The sequence below is a fragment of the Castor canadensis genome, chromosome 7, assembly GCF_047511655.1.
Source record: "Castor canadensis chromosome 7, mCasCan1.hap1v2, whole genome shotgun sequence".
NCBI classification, from domain to species: Eukaryota; Metazoa; Chordata; class Mammalia; order Rodentia; family Castoridae; genus Castor; species Castor canadensis.
The window spans coordinates 119,944,854-119,960,325 of record NC_133392.1 but is presented as its reverse complement, the minus strand read 5'-3'; the positions used below and the strand labels follow the sequence as shown (position 1 = coordinate 119,960,325).

General features: G+C 50.7%; 1 protein-coding gene across 3 annotated transcripts in view; it reads right to left on the bottom strand.

Moving 5' to 3' along the window:
* Positions 1–15,472, bottom strand: part of Cyb5rl (cytochrome b5 reductase like) — a 32,263-nt gene that overhangs the window by 666 nt on the left and 16,125 nt on the right. For 2 of the 3 annotated variants that reach the window (XM_074080044.1, XM_020174449.2), the window contains exon 7: positions 14,447–14,601. In XM_074080044.1, the coding sequence (XP_073936145.1) occupies positions 14,447–14,601 (155 nt within the window). Of the gene's footprint in view, positions 1–10,475; positions 14,602–15,472 lie in introns of those variants that run through there. The other variant, XM_020174448.2, reaches the window with a different exon arrangement.

Below are 15,472 nucleotides of genomic sequence, written 5' to 3'. Positions count from 1 at the left end.
GTGGGTGTGGACAGCTGAGGAGGAAAAGTCTTTTTTGTGGAAGATTGCAACGGGAATAACAGAATTGAACTTCAGTATTGTATGGCACAACTCCTAATGCAATAATGGCCTGGTCGCAGTGTGCATTCTGGCCAAGAAGATGAAATGCTTGCTCCTTCATTGACTGACATTCCTCACTTGCATGGGACTGTATGTCAGGCCCCATGCTAGGAGCTGGGGCTGCAGAAAGGCCCTTGAGAGCTCTGAGTCCAGCAGGAAGTAGGACTTTCCTGCCCTCTGTGAGTCTTTCTCTTTGGTTCAGCCCCCACCCCCCACCCGCATATTTCTAAGCCCTGTGTCTGTGCAGAGCCTGCACCAGGTACAGGAGCATCAGAGGGGAAGTGTGGTGTATGCCCACCTTCCTAGGCTCTGGTTTCCCACACCTGAAGTCCCATCGTAGCTCTCCCACTGCTTGGCTGAGGGGCCTGGGAAAGTGACCCAGCAGCCTTGCTTCCTGGGGGGGGGGGGGGAGGAAGGAGGAGACACAGCAATCTGCACTTTGGAGGGAGTGTTAAGTGAAGAGGATCTTAGCCTGCCTGGCTCAGTCTGTAAAAAGAAGTGTGCTTTGAATTTATCCTGAAGAACCCAGGCATCCATCTGCCAGACCACATGTCACCTCTGGCCCGTCCTTGTCAGGAAGTCCCCAGAGAGCCCTTGACTGCCAGTGGAGGAGGCCACCTGAAAGGTGTTCAGCAAAGAGCATCAGGAAGAGTCAGACCTGAAGGGCTGGTTTACCTGTGGGGCTGGATTAGCAGGAAAGAAAGGTCTAGCCGTTTCTAACAGTCTGAGGGGTGGTAGCTTCTATTAAGCAGCTACTGTGTACCATGTATGAGGGAGGGGTGGGGCATGGTGCTGGGGTCCTCAGGTTGTTCCCATGGTGTAGTCTCCCAGCTGGCACAGCGTGCAGTATGCTATCCTTTTGACCTGGGAGCAAGATGAGGCTCCCAGAACTTGTGCCCCAGTCTTTGGGTAAGTTCCTCCCCACGAAGCCCTGGTTGGTGACTTCAGAGGGCTCAGGGAGGGATGTGAGCCAGAATGGGGAAGAAGCCACCTCAGGGTGTATTGCTGAACAGGTGACCACTGTGAGCGATGGGGGCTCAACCCCCATGGGCTGCTCCAGGAGTCCACGTAGACAATGTCAAAACATCCCACCCGAGCTCCCAGCTCCCAGCCTCCACTACAGGCCCAGGAGTAGCATTTCCCACCTGCCTGTCCCTGGCCCCACAGCCCTGAGGCCGGAAGCCCAGGTGCAGACAGAGCTCTGCCTGCATAGGAATGGTAAGGGTGGCTGTAACCACACCATGTGACTTGATATCCCCCAGACTCATCCCACCCCCAAAACATTTGTCCCACTTCCTAGAACTGCAGCCTTTCCAACTAAGCCCCAATTAGCCGATCTAGTGCTCCTTGGGCCCCCCAAGATCAGTAACTCCCAAACTGAACGCTCACTGCCTCCCAACACCTAACCTGCCTCTCCTGTGGAATTTCTTATGTCAGGGCATGGCACAACTGACCACCAAGCCAGAAACATAAGCTCTAATCTTGACTTCCCTTCCTCTCACACCTACAGGCATCGGTCACATTTGAGCTTTGGTCTCCCCTCTGCCTCTGGATGACTTCGGAAGCCACCACTACCCAAGCTCTCCACCTTTCTATCTCTCTTCCTCACTGAATGTGTGCCCCTGAACTCCCCTGCTCCCTGCCCACCTTCTGCCCGCCCTACTCTGAGCTTTCTAGAATGCTAAACAGACCATGTCTCTGCTTGGTATCTGTTCTCCTTCAGGTGCCTCCCTTGCTCAGCTCAGAATTCCTCTGGCTTCTTCCCCATCGTGAGCTCTGCATCCCAGCAACCTGACATTTCTCTCGCTTCTCTGCATGTGATGAGTCCTGAGACTGGATTGTCTTTCTTTCTGCCCCATCTTATGGACTCTTACTCAGTCTTTCAAACATTTGTCACTTCCTTCAGGGTGTTGTCCTGACTTCACCCCAAGCTGGGGGAGTCTGTCCTTGCAGGACCTACCCCAACAGAGAGAACTCTGGCACTCTGACTGGCTGGTCTATCTTCCTTTCTTCCTTCCCTTTCTTTCTTCTCCCTCTCTCTCTTTCTGACAGTACTGGGGTTTGAACTTGGGGCTTCATACTTGCCAGGCAGAGGCTCTACCACTCTAACCCTCTTTCTTTCTTAAGGGGATCTGCTAGACTGGCTTCAAACTCATGATCCTCCTGCCTCAGCCTCCTGAGTGCTGGGACAATAGGCATGTACCACCAGAGTGCTCCTGTTCTCTGGCTGAGTGGCCTGTCTGATGCTACCCTCACATCCAGTGTCCTGCACAGGTCTCAGCCCAGAGCCCTTCCTCTCATTGTTTCTGTCCTACCACCTCACCCAGCTCATCCTCAGTGCTCAGAAATGTTTATGGACTGAATTGCTCCAAGCACCCAGCTAGGACTCAGTTCACCTGGATCCAAAGCCTGTGCTTTTAACCCTGATGTCTTAGTCTGTTCAGGCTGCTATGATAAAATACCATGCACCGGATGGCTTATAAACTACAGAGTTCTGGAGGCTGAAGTCTAAGATCAAGGTGCTGGCAGATTTGGTGACTGGTGAGGATCATTGTTTGGCTTTATCCTCATTCACATGGTAGAAGAGCACTAAACCCTAAAGAATTAATCACCTCTCAAAGACCCCACCTCCTAACACCATGCCTTGGTATGAATTCGGGGGTACACAAACATTCAGCCAATAGTACCTGCTCAGTAGTGTGGCAGGATGGCCTGCCCAGAGTTCCTAGAACCTAGACCACATGGGCTCAAATCACAGCTCTGGGAGTTACTGGCTGTGTGACCTTGGACCCTCCAAATCCAGGGACTGAGAAGAGGGACCCTATGAGGACCGAGTGAGTGAGGCATGAAAGTGTGGAAGGAGGACGCAGCACATGTGTGGAGCAGGTTTTCCCTTCTGCATTCCATGTGGGTGAACTCTGCATGCTACTCAGACCTTGGATCTTTTTGCCATTTCTATTCCAACAATCTCTCCTTGAAGTCACCTCTGGGTAGGGCTTCCTGCTGCCTAGCTGCCCCTCCCTCCAGAGACTGGTGATGGCTTCCCTCCTGATCCCCCGGGGAGGTGATAGAGGAGGAACAAAGGCTGCCACCTCCAGGGTCATTAGGGTGTGCCCAAGGTGACCACAAAACAGTCAACCCTGGCACCTGGATGCCTATCAGAGTCCTGCTGTGCCGATTCCGATGGGCTGGGCTCTGAGGATCCATTCAAACTTCCAGGGGGTATCTTGGCATAAGGTGACCCTCCTTCTCTATGACTGGCTCTGCAGCACCTGGAGCTAAGGGACCCAGGGGACCTCTCTGAAGGGGTGAGAGCACCATAGGTTGTAAGTATGCCTCCAACAGAGGGAAAAGATGCCATGTGTGCCTGTTTCTGCCAATATGCACAGGTGCACCTGCCTCTGGGTACACACGAGCCATCTCCTGATCGTGCTGTTTCCTCTGCACACAAGCCCACCTCCATGCCTATGCACTGGGAGCTAAGTGCTCTAGCCTCTGTGTGGCTGTCCTTTTCTGAGTGTGAGTATGCTCTTGTGTGACTACACCCACCACTGTCCACTCATATATTTTCACACACATATCCATCTCTGCGTGTACACATGGATTACATGGTGCTGTCTCTAGATGTGCATGTACCCAGTAATCAATGTGTGTATTTCTCCTTTTGGATATATACAAAGATTTCTGAGTGATTTCTCAGTGCAAATGTCATAGTTGTGTGCATGCATTACTGTGTGCCCCTCTTTGTGTACCCATCCATTTCTGTGGTAGCAGTGTCTGCTGGTGTGTCTGTCACTCTGGGTGTACATATCTGTGCCTGGTACACATACCCATGAAAAGGGATGCCCACAGCACTTGGGGATACACGTCTATGCACCTCGTGCCTGTCTGCATGCATAGCTGGGGGATGCACGGCTATAGCTGGGTTCCTTTCTAAGCCAGTTTGTCTTCATATCTGCTCTTTCACTGGTTGCTGGGTGCAGGGATGGTGCCCAGTGAATAGCAATGCACCCTGTTCCACAGAGGTCTGGACTGAGACAGGGGCTGTGGCAGAGGTGGGGTCAGGGAGGCTGGCCTGAGGACTACAAGCAGGGTTCCAGGGGCCACATATTTCCCTTAACAAAGGCCCCATGGACTTGGAGGAATTTCTCATGACTATGGGCCCTATGGCAGAGGCCAGGAGGTAGGTACATCCACCCTCTGCATCCTGCCTGGTGTGAGGGGCATACTGCACTCTTGACTCCTGTTGGAAATTAATATGAAGCCTTGGGGTCTGCGCAGTGGGGGAGGGTGTGGGTGGTCCTTAGAGAATGAAGGAGGGGAAAGAGAAAAGGAGAGACAGGTGAAAGGCCCAAGAGAAAGGTAGAAAGCAGGGGATGCAAGTGAAGCTAGGTATGGTGGTGCCCACCTGTAATTCCCGCACTCAGGAGGCAGAAGAAGAAAGATTCTAAGTTCAAAGCCAGCCTGGGCTACATAGGAAGACCCTGTCTCAAAAGAAAAAAAAAGGAGGTAGGGAGGCAGGAAAGGTGGGCTCTGTAGGAGGGGAAGGTAAAGGTGACTAGTGTGGAGTCCCCAGATGGTGGAAGGTGGCCCATGGGGTCCTTCTGGCTCCTTATACTGCTGGGAGCCACAGCCCACCTCAGCGCTGGGACACCACATCTCTCTGAGTCTCTGTTTTTCTTTCACAGTCACTCTGCCCTGTTCCTATCCCCAAAGGCTGGGGTGTGAAGGCCACACACCAGGAATGATGACCCAGAAATCCAGAGGGGACAAAGGCAAGGTTTCTCAAGAGTTCCTGGACAAGGGCGTGACCTTCTCAGCCTCTAGCTCCTGGGCTGTTGGAAAGACAGTGAGGAGGGGGCTAGAATTGCTGCCTTTGTGGATGCCCCAACTGTGCCCACCAGCACCACATCTCACTGAGCCTCCCAGTCCCACAGAGAATGGGGTACTAGCCCCACACCACAGCTGAGGAAACTAAGGGCCAGCATCCCAAAGGCCTGCCGTCAGAGCTGGGGCTGGACAGGTGGGAAGTGGGGGTCAGGCAGAATGGGCTACCTCATAGAGCTGCTAGCCGCCCCACCCACAGCAGTGCTGAAGCACTGCTCTTACCTGTGGTTTAGCAGAAAGACAATGGTTTGGGTTAGAAACTCCCTGAGTTTGGATCTGATGTGTTGTGTAAACTTTAACAAGTCACTCCCCTCTGAGCCTCAGTTTCCACCGTGTAAAGTGGGTTCCTAATTTGCCTCTGCCTCTCAGGGCTTCTGTGGGGACTAAATGCATGACCTGGGAGGTGAGAGGCTGTGTAAACTGTAAAGCTCTGTACACTGCAGATGTCTGCACAGTTGCAAAAGAATGCTGGCAGCACCTCCAATGATGACCTAAGGTGGCCACGAATTTAGCCAGGTGTCCATCACTGTCCAAGGTACAGATAGGAAACTGGGGTGAACGGCCACACAGATCTCACTGCCCATGAGTGGCAGAACCAGGATTCAAACCCAGGATGGTCTGACTGCAATGCTGGAGCTCTGAGCCACTGGGTGGAGCCATGAGGAAAGCCTAACAGAATGAGGTCCTGACAGGGTTTGCCAGAGCAGGAGGCAAGGGGTGAGGAGACATATAAAGGAAGCCTCCTACTAGCCAACCTTTCTCCTCCCCCTTCTTTGATGACCAATTAGTCCTGCTTCTTTGGCCAAGATGGGTTCTCTAACAAGCCAAGGTTAGTTAGAGGAATTTCATGATTACATAAGGGGAGCTGCCCTGGGGCCCCACCCCGCTTCAGGAGAGACCACAGGGACTGTGACCTCCAGGGAATTATCTGGAACGTTTTGCTGCCTCCTCTCACTCCTCTGGGTCCTCCAGTTCTCATCCCTTTACATCCTTCCCACCATAACCTGCTCCTCAGCTACTCATTCAAAACCAGACCTCAGGAACTAAGAACAGCTCGTATAAAGCTTTCCATGAGCCAGGCTTACCCTGGATATCAAGCCTGAAATCTCCCTGCTCCACAAAAAACAACTATTGAACTCCTGCTGATTGCCAAGCACATTCATATCTAGTCACATCCTTAAACCACCCCCCACTGTGCCTCAGTTCCCTCATCTGTAAAATAGGAATAATGAGTTAAATTTTTAAAGAGTTTAAGCTCTATTTAAGCATTCATTCATTTAAATCGACTTTAAAATCTGGCTAGGCATGGTGGTACATGTCTGTAATCCCAGCTACTCAGGAGGCTGGGGTGGGATGGCAAGTTCAAGGCCAGCTTGGGCAACTTAGTAAGGCCTTGTCTTAAAATAAAATTTAAAAAGGGACTGGAGGTATAGCTGAGTAGCCAAATGCTTGTCTACCATGTTCAAGGCCCTGGGTTCAAATCCTAATAGCAAGCACACAACATACAAAAATCTTTATGAAACTTTGCAGGGTAAGGATTACCAGTTCCATCACTGTTTGGTATTAGGGTTTAGAAAGAATTGCTTTTCAAGTTTTATTTCTTCAAGAAGCATTTATTGAGCACCTATGTGCCAGGCCCAATATTCGATACTCCAAGCACATTAGCCCATTTGATTCTCACAACTCTGTGAGGACTGTATGTACCCCAAATATTTCCAAAACACCTGCTTAGAGGCAGTACCACCCTGGCTTGACAGTCCTGGCTGGTTATTGTTTCTCTCCATCACCAGGAGAGCAGAGATCTTTGTTACATTCAGATGGTTTAGACTAAGTACTCAACAAATAGCTGTTGAGAGAAGAAATAAAAATATCCCCAGTTTTCAACTGTGGGCAGCAAAAGTTCAGAGAAGTGATTTGCTCAAGATCACACAGCTGCTCAGCATCACAGATGAGATTTGAACCTACTGTGTGATCAGCTCATAGTTCTTCCATGGTGCTAATTCTGCTGCATGGAGCCCCACTGCAGAAAAGAAAAAGAGATCTGAGCCTAGGGGGCTGACTTGGGGCTGTGGGTTGGACATGGCTGCAATAGCCGGTAGACTCCTTCACGGAGCGTCCTGGCTTCCTCCCGTGTCCTACTGGCCCACCTTTCGTTCCTTGGGCAGGTGGTCATGCTGGTCAGGGGAGCAGCACTCCTTCCTCAGGTCCTTCATTGAGAACGGGTCCCAGCTGAGCTCCCCCAAGTCCAGAGGCAGAAGCTGCTGCACTCAGCCTCCAGGGCCTCCTGGCTGCTCATAGGTTCACACGGGAGCTCAAGATAAGCGAGCCAGGACTCTCAGTGGAGAAGGGGCAGAGGGTTCTTCAGAGCAAGTCCAACCCCATCTTCCTGCTCATTTTCTGGCCATGCAGAGGACCAGAGAGTTCAGAAAGAAGACAGAACCCTATGTTCACTGAGGGTCAGCTGTGTACCAGAAGAGTGTCAGACCTTGTATATTCACTATAACAGCATCTGCAGCCCCCCAGTTGACAGTGGACACCCCCAGAGTCAAGGCCCTCAAGACCCTAGCAGAAACCCTGCACAAAAGCATGTATTCAGGATACCTGAATGAATGAGTTATTTAGTCTCAGAATAATCAGGGAGGTGGGAATTATTATACCATTGAGGAAACTGAGGCTTGGGCATGGAGGGAATTGACAATGACTTCATATGCTGCTGGGAACTGGCCTCTGGACCCCAGGGACCTTACCAGAGCCCACCTGGGGTGGAGGGTGGAGCAGATGCCAGATTGCAGCAGGGTGAGGAGCAGGAGGAGGTGAGGAAGTAGGTACTGCAAGAGATGGAGGGGTGAGGGGAGAGAAAGGGAAAGAGAGAAAGGGGGGTGGAGAGCAGAGTGAGTGCTTTCTCCACTGGAATAAAGGCTTTGTTTTGCTGCATTACCACTGGGCACCGGTGGCTCACACCTGTAATACTAGCTACTTGGGAGGCTGAGATTGGGAAAATTGCAATTTGAGGGCAGTCTAGGCAAATAGTTCAAAACCCCATCTCCAAAATAACCAGAGTAAAATGTACTGGAGGTGTGGCTCAAGTGGTAGAGTGCCTGCTTTTCAAGCATAAAGCCCCAAGTTCAAACCCTGGTTCCCCCAGAGAGAGAGAGAGAGAGAGAGAGAGAGAGAGAGAGAGAGAGGTGAGGTAGTGGACACTCGATATGCCATCCAAATTGTCTTGTCCACCTGAGGCACCTGCAGGTTTTTTTGTGCATTGTTGGCTTCCTGTGTCTCTCTGCCCAAGGGCTTCTCTGGCTGCCAGACACTGAACCCACCTAGTGGAGGCCAGAAGTGCCAGGGGTTCATGCCCTCAGCCAGTGAGGGCAACAGCAGGGCTGTTGGTAGATGAATGCCCCAGCTCCCTCATTCCTTGATGGGTTAATTCTGAGCTAGGCACAGCCTGTGGCCTCTTGGCAGGACCCTTTGTTTTTCCTTCACACCCATGGTGAGGGTTTCCCTCACCATGTTTCCCTGAATCACCTCCCAGGTAAATTTCTTGCACCCAGATCCTTGCTGAGTCAGCTTTGGGGCAAACCCAGCCTCAAACAATGTCATTTTAAAACATAGTGCTCAGGAGATGCTTGGCAAATGTTAACTTCGATGCACATTTTTCTTCTATCAGAATCGGAAGTCTTTTAGAATACAGTTGCAGCCCTGGGTGAACCACAGCTGGCCTGTCAGCATCATCCAGGGGCAGGTATGGGCTAGTAGCCTGGGGGTGCAGTGAATGGGACTGGATCAGGGTCAAGGGCAACAAGGCGCTCCTTGTAGACTGAGCCACACAGCAGCTGGATTAATCTCTGTCAAGCACAGATCACTACAACTTCTAGAGAGATCTTTCCTTGTGCTCCAGGCTCTGCATCCATTTTCCATCCCAGTGTTCTCAGCCATATGCTCCAGCTCAGGGAGCACAATGTTTTACCAAACAGGCTTCAAGTCCAAATTCTTTTTGCTACAAACACCTGCCACTCTCTCCTTCCTCTCCTCCTTTGGGTTCTCCTGTGGTCAACCAGGCCCTAGGTGAAGTTCCCTTGTGTCCGTGCAGAGGAACTGATAGAGACCTACCTGTCCTCTAAGCTGGCTGGTGTGGACTACCATCCTGCCCAGTGTGCCCACCTGGCCATTGTTCTGAGCAATGAGAGTCAGGATCTGGTCAAGACTGTCACCCTCCCCGGTACAAGCTAGTGTGCTCTGTCAGCAATGGGAGCAATGGGCAGGATGATGTGGTACTCAGCCAGAGCCCGTGGGACCCACACGCAGACAGCTTTGCTGCCTCCCACTATGTGAACCCACATTCTTCCACGTGGCACTGGTTCATGCCATCTACTTAGAATGAGTCCTGTTGGATGAGGGGCTTGGGACCATTGTGGGGCCCCGCACTGAGGCTTGGTGTGGAAACTCAGTAGCTGGCCAGCCAGTTAGTGCCCACATGGGTAAGACTGGCAGTGTCCATGACTCCTAGCCAATTAAAGAAGCAAAGGAATAAGGTGCTTGTCCCCCTGACCCCTCCGCAGGCCAAATGGGACCACACATACTGCAGAGCTCCTCATGTCAGCCATGTGCTGCTCCCAGTTGGATGTACAGATCAGAAGCTCTAAGCAACAGCTATCTATGTCTTTGATTAATTAAAAATGGGAGATAAATTAATAATGACTTAATTCATGCAATTTGGGATCAAAATCTTCCAGAATACGGGAAAAATAATAAAAAGGGGAGTGTTTTTTCCTTTCCTTGAGACAGAGTCTTGCTATGTTGCTCAGGCTGGCCTGGAGTTCCTAGACTCAAGCAATCATCCCACCTTAGCCCCTAGGTAGCTGGGACTGGTTCATGTCACCTTACCAGGGTGGGAATCATCTGTGAACTGAGCACTGCTGGGGGGAGGGTGAGCACTAGGGAAAGGAGAGGACAGAAGAAGGGACTGGCTCTCACACCTACTCCATTCCAGGTGTTGTGCTTGGGTAATTTCCCCTGTGGTCACCAGGATGACAGAGAGATGACCTGAGGACAGTGCTGCCAAACCCATTTCATAGAAGAGCAAATTGAGGCTCAGAGAGGATGAGTTACTTGCTGTGGGTCAAAGAGTCAGTAAGGGACTTGAACTTGTCTGCCTTATTTAAAAAGGGAAAACAACCCCCACAAAAAATGGAGGGGAACAAAGACCTTACCACTGTGGCATGTGGTAAGTCATTCTGTTTGAGCTTATGAGGAAAAGAAGAGGGACAAGCCAAGGGAACAGCTGCTCAGGCGCTGAGTGCCAGGAATGACTTACTCCCTTTACTGCTGGGTCTCCGCACCTAGAAGTGGGCCTGGTCCCTGGCGCACAGTAGGAGCTCAGGGAGTGACAGAAGAGCTTGGAGGTGTAAAGAGTGGAGCGCATAGTGAGGTGGGAGAGAGGAAGTGGATGTTTTGAGCCCCTCGTTTCTGAAGCGCATTGACCAGCTATGTTTGATAATTTTAAAACTTTAATTATAGTACTATTTCAAACAGCAAAAACAGACAACATAGCAGACATCAGGGAACCCATCAACAAGATTTACTGTAAGTTCATGTTTTGTAATGTTCATTTGAAATATTTTTATAATACAAGTGCAGATCTGGCTAAGTGCCCCTCTTTCCCATCCCATTCCCTCTGCCTATCACCGGAGATCATTCCTATGCTTGCAGGTGGTTTATCTTCCCTCAGCAGTTAGCATCATCTTGGGGTTTTATCATTTCCAAGCACATTATCTGGCCATATCTGCCCTTTTTACAATGTGTGCTTCCCTCCATTATGATTACTTTAGGATTTAGTCCCTGTTGATACATGCAGATCTGGTGTTCCACTGGATGAATAAGAACTGTTTGTTGGGGCTGGGGGCATAGCTCAGCAGAGACTGTGCTTAACATGCATGAAGCTCTGGGGCCATCCCCAGCACCCAAATAACAAAGAAGAACCACTCGTTTCTCTATTCTCTTTTTCATGGACATATAAAGAGATTTAATCTTCGCTATTTCAAACAGGGCAGCAGCAGAAATCTTGACATACATCTCCAGGTATACTCATGTGTCACACATAATCTTTACAACAATTACAACATGTTGCAATTTGTGTCATATGCATGATCTTGGAGAACTGCCTGATGTCTTGGAAGCTTAGTCTTTTCATCTGTAGACTGGGGTCACAAAGTGACATGCCAATTCCAGGCTTCACTGCAGGCCTTTCGCATCCTGTAAAGTGCTCCATGGGTATTGCTTGTTACCTCTCAGGTGTTTGACCTTCAGGATGTGCTGGGCATCCTGCATATTGGGATGTAGTAAATGGGTCCTGCCAGCCCTTGTTGCACCCACGGTCTGATGGGGGAGGCAGCAAAAGAACAGAGTCTCTGCACACTGATCTAGCCTGGAGTGGCAAAGGTGGTGGGGCTTCCCAAGGAAGTGACACTGCTCTAAGTTGGAAGATGAGGAGGCAAAAGACGGCACATGGGAGGTCAGAAGGCAGAGGGAGCAGCAAATGAGAAGGGTGTAACTGTTGCCAGAAAACACACTTGGTATGTGAGAGGTAGGCACAAGGGACAGCAACATATAGGTCTTCAGAGGTAAGCAGAGCTGAGATGTATACCCTGAGGGCAACAAGAGCCATGGAAGGCTTTCAGGTGGAATGGTGACAGGCCTGGGTTTGCATGTTAGGAAAATCAGTGTGGCCACAGAGTGGAGTAGAGCATAGAGGCAGAGACTGGGCCTGGGAAACCAATGGGGGGAATGAGGGAGGGTGAGAGCTGAATAAAGCAGTCATGGCTTATGCCACCAAGATCTATCCCCTAGTCCCTTTGGTAGCTATTGTCTTCCTTGAGCTCAGAACCAAAGCCTGCCTAGCAAAAGGAATCGTGGACACTATTCACCTCCTCATGCCTTTGGGTCGTGCTCAGCTAATGAGTCTCCCTTTTTCCATGGTGACATCAGCCCGGAAGCACATCCCCCATGGCCCTACATTGGGCTCTTTATTGGGAGAGATGAGAGGGACTGGTCAGGTGACAGGAACCCTGTCCCAATCCCAAGAGGGCTGTCCTCATATGTCCTCACAAGTTCTCTTCTGGGGCTCAGTTACACCGTGAGGCACAGCACCAGCCACAAGCTCTCAAGTGTCTGGGTGACAGGAGCCCTTTTGGCATCATGGCACTGAGGGCACGGCTGGATCCTCAGCAATGTCCCATGATAAGTGATCCCAACAGCAGCTGGATGGCTGCTACACAGAGTGTAGGGAAAGGGAGGGCAACCCCTTCAGCTGCTGGTTGTCTACCTGTTGGTTACTTATGGGTGGCATTGTCTAAACATCAAGTAATCGTACAGAGAGACATAAGAACTGCTCTAGACTCCCCATCCCTTAAGTGGAGACTCCCTTACACCTCTAGTTGCAAGCAAGAGCACTGTTTTTGTAGTCTATATCCTCAGTGCGGGGTGAGGTCCTGTCCTCCACTCTTCTCACACTGCCTACAGACTCCAGGGTACAACATGCTCCCTTCAGAGCTGGAGTTTAACTTCTGCCTTGGGTGGCTGTTATCCATTGGAAAGGCTGCACATGCCTCCTTTGCTGTTGTTTCCTTGGTGTCTACAACAAAGTCAGCTCATCATTCCCCCTTCCCCTCAGCACCTGTGAGTAGAATGAGCAGGACGTGTTCATGGAGGGCCAGGACAGCAGAATGACGCAGATAGCAAAGGCCCTGACAGAGGGGCAGTGTCTTGCTTAAGATTGCCAAGGCGGTGGGACACTGTGGTTTTTGCTCAGGAGCTCTGGTTCTAGTCAGGACCTCCCATCCTCCTCACATTGTGCCAGAAAGAACCTGAGGCCTGAAGTGTTCATAAGAAGACATGTGAGAAACTGAGTTTGGTAGTGGGTTTCTTGCCTGCTGTGATTTCAGAGCCTTTAATGTGCTCATCTGAGAATGTCACATCCAGTAGCCCCACTTCTGGTCAACATGAACACCCTGCTTGTGAAACACAGTTTGAAATCTTTGACCATCCCCTAGCTTATCATGACTATTTCATGAACATGACACAGCACAGAGATTTGTTGTGATGTTTTTGGGTGGGACAGGAAAAATCCTTTCTGACTAGTATAAATCATTCCAAGTCCCAATATATAAGTGGGATAAAAACAGACCTGTTCTGTTTGAAGGGGGCCCTGCAGATCCTTCTGGCCATCCCTTCACTGCTGTCATCCAGGTAGGGGACACTAGTGCCCGCTCTAAAAACCATGGTACAAGGGGTTGAAATGAGGAGACTTTTAGCACTGCCACTGCAGTTAACTATTTCACCTTGGGCAAGTCAATTAGCCTAACTGGGCCTTAGTCTCCCCACTTATACAATGAGACTGCTGTGAGGACTATAGAAATCTAATCCTTAAGGTTCCGTGGCTCTCTGCTTCTACTACTCCATTGTCGTGTATTCCAAGTTCCAGACTGCCTGTGCTGCCACAGCCACACCGGGCCCAGGAGGCGAAGAGGAATTCATTGATTGCAGAGTGTTGCCCAGGGGCATGGGGTTCCCTGGAGAGGGCATGCTCCATGCAAGATGGAGGAGGTGGGCAGGGAGCTGAGTGGACCTGAATCAGCACCCAGTCAGTGGGCAGAACTGGGAAAGGGACCCAGGTCTCAGGCTCCTGCTCTATCTTTAGATCTCCATAGCAACTGTCACCAGAGCACTGAGCTGAAGACACGGGCTGAGCCAGCTGCCTGTGGGAGGGAGGGGCCTTTGCCTCCCATATCTCTTCTTTTGCTGGGGAAAGGACTCTGGGCTGGTCTCTTGAGCCAGGAAGAGGAGACTGAGAGTGAATCTGTTTGCAGCAGGAAAAGTTTGGGGCCAATACAAAAATAATCAGGACAACACCTTGCTCTTGATAACATGGTCAGTTCACAGAATTCAAGGCCTTTGGCATGTCAGGCTTGTGGCACTGAAAGTATATAAATTAAAGTCCTTCTCCAAAGAGTTCTGAGTCTCTTCTGGGGCCATTCCCAACACTTAGAGAGCATCTATTTGAGCCAGTGTCTAGGCCACAGCTGGAGTCCCAAACAGGACCTCTAACTGAAGGGATGAGGGAGGGTCCTCCCCCTTTTCCTGTCCAACTCCTACTCCTCCCTGGCTCAGCAGGATTTGACTCCCAGCTTGCCTGCTGGCCTCCTCAGTGTCCCCATACTCTCTATCCTCCCTCCACATAGCATGATGCCAGGAGGGAATGATTAACCTAATGGGGTAGATAGGAAACAGAGCTTCCAAGGGTGAAGACATTTGCCCAAGGCCACCCGGCAAGTTAGCAGCCAGGCCAGGCCTCCCTGTTTTCTGATTCTAGTTTGTTCTCCTTCCTATGTCTCAGTAGCAGGTCCCTGGCCAAGGCTAGAAGAGGAAGTAGGAGTCTGCAGTCAGTCCTGCACACAGCAAGTACCTGGTCACATCCTTGGTAAACTCAGGTGAGCCACAGACCAAGGCAAATGGCTTTCTTCGACAGCAGCCCACGAGCTCTTCGACCAGGTCCTGGCCCAGGCGGCCAAAGCAGGTCTTCTCGCGGTAACTCCAGGGAAGTTGCTCTGGGGAGTTCTCCTGGAAAGACAAGAAAGAGCAGTGAGTCCTCAAGAGTTCACACAGATAGCTCTTCTCTGACAAATAAGGAAACAGGTGATGAGGGGGAAGTCGACCTTTGCCAGTCCCTTCCATGAGCCAGGCTCTTTCTCAGATGGCAGTTGTTACCTTCCATAGAAAATGGGCATAAAGAGGAGAGGACATCCAGGGGCACGAAGTCAGGGGCAGCACCAGGACAGGAACTAGAGTCCCACCACCTCTTGCCACAGTGGCTATACTAGTCACTGGAACCAAGACTCCCTGCCCTTAACTAAGTTCTCCCAGAACCCATCCTGGCATCCACCACCGTCATTTCAGCATGCTTTTATCCATTTTCATTAAGGTTTCAATGCCTTAACATATTTGTTTGACAGATGCTTCCTTGGTGCTCACTCTGCGCCAGGCACTGTGTTAGGCACTGGGGACATGGCAGCTGCTCAAACAGATGAGGCTCCATGTCTCACTCTGGCTGAGTGTCACGAAGGTCCCAGGGAGCAGTGCTGTTATCTTGCACAAGCCGGCTGAGCAGGCATTAAGGGATTAGGAAACCAGGAATAGGCTCCTTCTCCTGCCCCTCCTGCCTTGACTCGAATTTTCCTCCTGAGGGTTACAAAGTGAAAGTTCTACATCTGCTGGATGGAGGAACTTCTACTATTTTAAAACTGTGTAAGTCATTAAATATATGTAGACCAAAGAACTTTAACAAGACAAGAGACCATGCAACCAGCACGTAGATAAGGAAAACAAAGCCAGAGTGCATGGCTGTCCCTGCAGCCCCATGCTCTGTGAGGCCAGCTGCTAGTCCTGGGCAAGGGAGATGGGATGGAGACAGGAGGGTGGAGTGGGTCAGTTG